This window comes from Cricetulus griseus, chromosome 3, assembly GCF_003668045.3.
Source record: "Cricetulus griseus strain 17A/GY chromosome 3, alternate assembly CriGri-PICRH-1.0, whole genome shotgun sequence".
In the NCBI taxonomy this organism is placed as follows: Eukaryota; Metazoa; Chordata; class Mammalia; order Rodentia; family Cricetidae; genus Cricetulus; species Cricetulus griseus.
In genome coordinates, this window is record NC_048596.1 from 95,008,653 (window position 1) to 95,015,872 (window position 7,220).

Sequence of the window (7,220 nt, forward strand, 5' to 3'; positions counted from 1 at the left end):
TGGAGCTGCAGAAGCTTGTGAGCTTCCATGTGAGTGTTCTCTTCAAAATCAGCCAGTGCTCTTAACCATTGAACCATCTTTTCAACCTTCATACTTTAAAACATTTTTATGGCTCATTGTTTTATAAAGTTGATATTCACAGAAAACTGTGTTGGACATCTTAGCTCTTTGAGGTAAATACTTTAGAGACTGTCTCTGGTGGGCAGCCATCACCACAGTCCAAAGGTATTTCCATTATCTCAAATGGAAACTCGATAGTTATAAATGATAATTTTATTACCACTTCTCTTTGCCTCATAAAACATTAATTTGAGGGCTGAAGAGATGGCTTAAGGTTAAGAGCACTGGCTGCTCTTCCTGAGGACCTGGGTTCAATTCCCAGCACCCACACCGTGGTTCACACCTGTCTGTAACTCCAATTCCAGAGCTTCTGACAACCTCACATGGACTTACATGCAGGAAAACCACCAATGCACATAAAATAAAAGTAAATTTAAAAATACAAATTTGATTTGTTTCATTAATTTATTCAAGAAGCTAGTCATCAAAACACCAAACAATGCAATTAAAAAGTGGATTGCAGAACTAAATAGAGAATTCTCAACAGAGGAATCTAAAATGACTGAAAGACGCTTGAGAAAGTGCTCAACATCCTTAGCCATCATGGAAATGCAGCTCAAAACCACTCTGAGATATCATCTTACTTCTATCAGAATGTCTAAAATCAATAACACCAATGACAGTTTATGCTGAAGAGGATGTAGACAAAGAGGAACACTCCTCCATTGCTGGTGGGAGTGCAAACTTGTACAACCACTTTGGAAATCAGTATTGCGGTTTCTTGGGAAAATGGGACTCAGTCTACCTCAAGATCCAGCAATTCCTCTCTTGGGCATATACCCAAAGAATGCACATTCATACAACAAGGACATGTGTTCAACTATGTTCATAGCATCATTTATTTGTAACAGCCAGAACATGGAAGCAACCTAGATGCCCCTCAACTGAAGAATGGATAGAAAAAAATATGGTACATTTACACAATGGAGTACTATTCAGCAAAAAAAAAAAGGGAATCTTGAAATTTGCAGGCAAATGGATGGAACTAGAAGAAACCATCCTGAATGAGGTAACCCAGTCACAAAAAGATAAACATGGCATGTACTCACTCATTTTTGATTTTTAGACATAGAGCAAAGCAGAGTCTATAATCCACACTTCCAGAGGAGCTAGGAAACAAGTAGGACCCCCAAGAGAAGATTGCATAGTACCTCAAAGAAAGGGAGGAGAGCGAAATCCCCTGAACAAAGTGGAATCACAGTGCGTGGGTGGAGAGGAAGGAGATGGGGAGGGCAGAAGGGGAAGGGGAAGGAGAACAAGAGGCCTAAGAGAGGGGAGGAATAAAGGAGGGCAAAAAAGGAGATGCCTTGATAGAGGGAGACAATACAGGTATGGAGAGAGGTCTGGCACAGGGGAAATGTTAGGGGATCCACAGGGATGACCCCAACTAAGAATCCAAGCAGTGGTGGAGAAAATGCCTCTATAATGAGATTGGTGTCTACCTTGGTTACCATTCCTAGAGCCTTCATCCAGTAGCTGTTCGAAGCAGAAACAGGCACCCACAGCAAAGCACTGAACCATATCCCTGGAATCCAATTGTGGAGGGGGAGGAGGGATGAGCAAAGAAGCCAAGACAGTGCTGCCGAAACTTGCAGAAATAGTTGATCTGGCTTAATGAGAGCATGGAGACCTTAGTCATAAAGCTGGGGATACAGCATTGGACCGAACCAAGCCCTCTGAATGTGGGTGCCAACTAGGAGGCCAAGGCAGTTTATGGGACCTCTAACAGTGGAGCCAGTCGTCAACCCTAGAGCACAAATGGACTTTGGGAGCCCATTCCCTATGGAGGGATACTATTGCAGCCCAGATACAGCAAGGAGGGCCTAGGCCCTCCCACAAACAATATGACAGACTTTGAAGGTCCCTGGTGGAGGGTCTCACTATCCCTGGGGAGGAGTTTGGGGATGGGTTGGGGGGGTGGGGAACTTGGGAGGATGTGAGGATGAGGGAATGGGGCCATGGATATGTAAATGTGAGTAGTAATTAAAGAATTTTAAAAAAATAAAATAAATGGCATTGAGCAGCATTTAATTTAATGTCTAAAACATCATTACAAGAATCAATCTTCCATTTCTTTATGGCTGAGTAACCTCTGGCACTTATAATCCTCATTTTTATTTACCCCTCATCACTTGATGAGCATATGGGTTGTTTCAACTTTCAGAGTAATAAAAAACTGAAATTATATTTTTCACAGGTGTAGTATATTTCATATAAAAATCCATGTATCTAGTGGCAGTAAATACTGATAATATTCAACTCCTTTCCTCCAACTATTCTCAGATCCACCCCCTCCACCCTCATCTCCCTATCCACCCAACTTTGAGATTTCCTCTTTCTTTTATTTTAAACAAGCAAACAAACAACATCAAGTCCACATCATGCTGCCCAACTACCCTTGAGAATGTGGCTTGCCCTGGACTGCGGTGGGCCTGCCAGTTTAAAGAAATCTGACTTTCCCTCTCCCACAAGCCATAAAACTTCAAGATGTTAATGGTGGGATTGTGTACCTATCTCTGCATCATGCTGATATTTGTATGGTTTGAGTTTGCATAGGTCTTGCAAATGCTGTCACAATTCCTGAGTTCATATATGTATCTGCCCTGCAGTTTTCTTGAAGTTAGCCACCATCTCTTGCAATCTTTCCACACCATCACCCATGAAAATTCCTGAGCCTTGTGGGTGACTATAGGACTATGATGAAGTACTTTCCATGTAAGGCTGGGCACTCCACAGTTTCCTTTCCCTGTAGAGTGACCAGTTATGTGCCTGTGTTAATTTCCATTTATTACAAAAAGCTTCTTTGATGGGGGTTGGAGGATGTGCTGATCTATGGATGTAGCACTAGACTAGGCTAGCTGGCCAGCAAATCATGGGGATCCTCTTGTTTCCACCTCCTGAATTCTGGGATTCCAAGCTCATGCCAGCACCCCTAGATATTTTACGTTAGTTCTGAACATCATAGGATTCTTATGATTATATGACAAACACTTTACCAAATAGATCATATCCCAATTAAAATTTTTAAAATATTTTTATTCTTTAAAAATTTCATATACTAGTACTTTATTACGTCATTTCCATTCCTCTCTATCCCCTCTCTAACTCTTCCCTTGCTCCCCCATCCTATCTCAAATCCATGAACTCTTCTTTAGTTATTGTTACATATAAAACATCTGTGTGTACATATATAAGTTTGTGTACATATATATCACATCTACCCAATTCTTTTAGTGGTTTTGGTGATGCACATGGTTTAGAGCTGACCAGTTGGTATTAGATAACCTATTAGGGGAATGGTTCCTGGAGAAAATTTATTCTTCTCTCTCAGAATCCAGTGACTACTAGTAGTTTGTCATCTGGCATATGGCCTTGTGAAATTTCCCCCATTCACACTGGACTGTCCACTGGTGTTGACACTAGGAAGATCTTGGATTTTGTTTTTTTTTAAGCCCACAGTACCCATATTCCCACGTGGTCCCCCATCCAAGTACTAACCACACCATCCCTACTTAGCTTCTGAGATCAGACAAGATTGTGTGCATCAGGCAGGTATGGCCATAGATGGAAGATCTTGCTTTAGGCAACTGTGCTGTTAGAATTTCATGGGTGCAGTTTCTTATTGTGTCTAGAAGATACTATCTAGCAGCACATGCCCTAATCATCCAGTTCTTAGAATTTCCCCCACCCCATCTTCCATTATTTTCCCTGAGCCTTAGGTATATAAGTTATAATTTAGTTGGCAGCAGTTGGGGTTGGACACCCTATAGACACTTATTCTGTGTATTTTGACTAGTTGTGGATCTTGGTAATACTCTCCAGCACCTATTTTAAAGATGGTGTTATTAAATGTGATACAGTATAAAAGGATTTATGTGATGAATGAATGAAATGTGATGAATATAATTTACTAATTTGAGAGAAAGAATGTGTTTTCTTGACTTCTGGACAGAATAATATGAGAATAAAAAATATTTTTACTCTGCATTCCTTGTAAAATCTGATGAACAAAACATTAAATACAAAAATACTATTTCTCTGAACTATTTTTATTAATTTAATAGAATCTTCAAATATTAGAAAAACATTTAATTTTATTGTAGTCACAATTGGATAAAACTTTAAAAATAAAATTTGATAGTTTCTCATATGTTATTTCTAGGGGAAATATAGAGATTTTCTTCAATGCATTTCAGAGAATTAACTCTTTCTGAACTGTATGCTCTTTAAGCCCTCTTGAAGGAAATAGGACAGTCAGTTGTTCTGTTGTGAGGTAATTATACCAGTGGCTTGGATAGGAGAAACCTAGATATCCTAATAAGATTCTATTGAGATGCCTAGTTATCTAAAGTGCATTATATTCATGACTCTATGGGAAATATCCCTATCTTTTTAAGGAAGAAAGAAGTACTTGAAGAGATTATTTTGTGTCTTTGTAAATATATATGTATATATATATATATATATATATATATATACATGCATAAATAAATATATAAAAATATATTCTAGCAGAAACAACAACTTGCAAATACCTTAAAAACTAAAGTTGTTATATTAAAACAAGACTTAAAAACATCATGCTTTACTCCTTTTTCACTGGGTTTTGTCAAGTGAAACCTGGTCTATCCATTAGACTAGTTCTTCAAAGGAGTGAGAAGCTGCAGGGTGGTAGTGGTTCAGGCCTTTAATTCCAGCACTTGGGAGGCAGAGACATAAGTATCTCTGAGAGTTCGAGGCCAGCCTGGTCTACAATGCTTGTTCCAGAGCACCCAAGGCTACACAAAGATACCCTGTCTCAAAAAACCAATACCAAAAAAAAAAGAGAGTAAGAAGCTAGAATCGTAAGAAGCTTAGTGGATTTGCCAAGGATTTTGAAGAATACAAGTCTTAGCAAGGTCTAGATTCTGGTGCCTTCTTCTAGTGCCTTGTTAAGAAAGTACATCTACCAGGATTTTATCAGCTTCTGCCTCAACATGCAATTCCATGTAATTCTTATCTGCCCCCTTGAAAGCTTATTTATATGTGGGTTTTGGAATCCTTAGACCCCGAAAGAATCCTTATGACACAGTCTCTTATCTGTTTGGTTTTCACTCCATAGACAACAGGGTTCATAGTGGGAGGCAAAAGCAGATAAACATTAGCCACGATGATGTGGCAAGATGGAGGGATAGTGTGGCCCCCAAAACGGTGGGAAAAGAAGGAAAAGAAGGCTGGGCTGTAGGAGAAAACGATGGCACAGATGTGGGCAGTGCAGGTGCTGAAGGCCTTCTGTCGAGCGTCTGCTGAGGACAGGCTCACCACTGCCCTCAGGATCATGGTGTAGGAGATTGTGATGCACAGGATGTCAAAGCCCCCAATCAAGAGAGCAACCATCAGACCATAAATGGCATTCACCTTGACATTGCCACAGGACAACTTGGCTACAGACATGTGGTCACAGTAGGTATGGTTTATTACATTGCCTCTGCAGTAAGGCAGGCGCTTAGTGAGAAATGTGAACGGAATAATTAGTAGCACTCCCCGTAGGAAGGTGGCAAACCCAACCTTGGCAATGATAGGATTGGTGAGGATGGTGGAGTACCGCAGCGGGTAACAGATGGCTACATATCGATCCAGAGCCATGAGCATGAGCACTCCAGACTCCATCCCTGTGAAGGTATGGGTGAAGAACATCTGGACAAGACAGTCGTCAAATCCAATTTCCTTAAGATGAAACCAGAAGATGCAGAGAGCTTTAGGGATCGTACTAGAGCACATGACAAGGTCTGTTAGAGAAAGCATTGCTAAAAAGTAGTACATGGGTCTGTGCAAGGAGTCCTCAAAGAAAATGAGGTAGAGGAGCCCACAGTTCCCCACCATAGCCACTGCATACATGGAACAGAATGGGAAGGAAATCCAGACGTGCATGTCTTCCAGGCCTGGGATCCCATTCAGAACAAAGGAAGCTGGGGTCAGATCTGTGTTATTCTGCACTGACATGACCAGGCTAGTACCACCACAAAACTGCTTAAAATTATGTAGGTTTTTCTAAAGAAAGGACAAAAGAAAATATAGGTTGTAATTACTACTAATAGCTCTCTTTTGCTTTTAAAAAATCATATAGTACACTTTAATGTTTAAGTAATTAAAGAAATAGTGTTATTTGTATTGTTATTTATTTTTAATTCAGTGATTCATTCAAGAAATTGTTATTGCTCAGATCCTGAATGAAGTTTTGAAAGATAGATTTTCATCCTGATAAATTAATAATCCACTGTATTCTATTATGACTTTTTAAAACAGGAACTTTTTTAAAAAATGCTTTATTCAACTGTTAATAACAATACACATCTTCCTATAGGTATGATCTTAAAGAGTAGATTTAGTTTTGATCAGGGCAGGTTGGCTGCATGCCTATAATCCCAGCACTGGGGAGACTGAGGTAGGAGAGCTCAAGTTCAGCCTGGGATATGTTGCAAGACTTATAAATAAACAAATAAATAATGAAAGAAGGATTTCATCATCTCAGTAGTTAAACACTTAGGACTTGGACTTTTAAAATTCTTGTTCTTAATCAGTGATTGATGTTTATCATTAGTTACTGCGCTCTGTTGCAAAGAATTCTGAAAATAATTTAATGATTTATTACTCGGTAAATCCCAGTATCTTATAAGTCAGTGAAATTTTTGTTGTTTCCTAACTCTTCGTGATTTCTCATTATTGTCTTTTAACATACTAAGCTATGTTAATTTTTTTTCCAGATTGAACATATAAGACAGGTCAATGGCAACTGATTGTGCCTAGGATGGTGAGTCCTTTGGTTTAGTTACTCTTTCTTCAAATCCCCCTCATTTACCTTCCTTGTCCTCGGAGATTTTCTATTGCCTGTGTTAAATATATACACATTTCATACACATGTGTCTATATGCATATATTATGCATATATAGTTAATATTACTATGTCTTACCAAAGGCTATCAGTTACAGCATTTCTCCATTTAATATCTATTTTTAATAATGTGCTGTCGCCTTTGATATTTATTTTCTCATCTATACTCTCTGCCTTTTGGATCTATAGTTTTATAATCATAAAAATACAACTCATTTTAATTGGATTC

At 38.9% G+C, this 7,220-nt stretch overlaps 1 protein-coding gene across 1 annotated transcript; it reads right to left on the minus strand.

Annotated features, from left to right (window-relative positions):
* Positions 1 to 5,139: 5,139 nt before the first annotated feature.
* On the minus strand, positions 5,140 to 6,102 carry LOC100774716 (olfactory receptor 52N4). Its single transcript, XM_027408050.1, has one exon. The coding sequence runs from the start codon at positions 6,100 to 6,102 to the stop codon at positions 5,140 to 5,142; it is 963 nt and encodes a 320-aa protein (XP_027263851.1).
* Between the last annotated feature and the right edge of the window lie 1,118 nt (positions 6,103 to 7,220).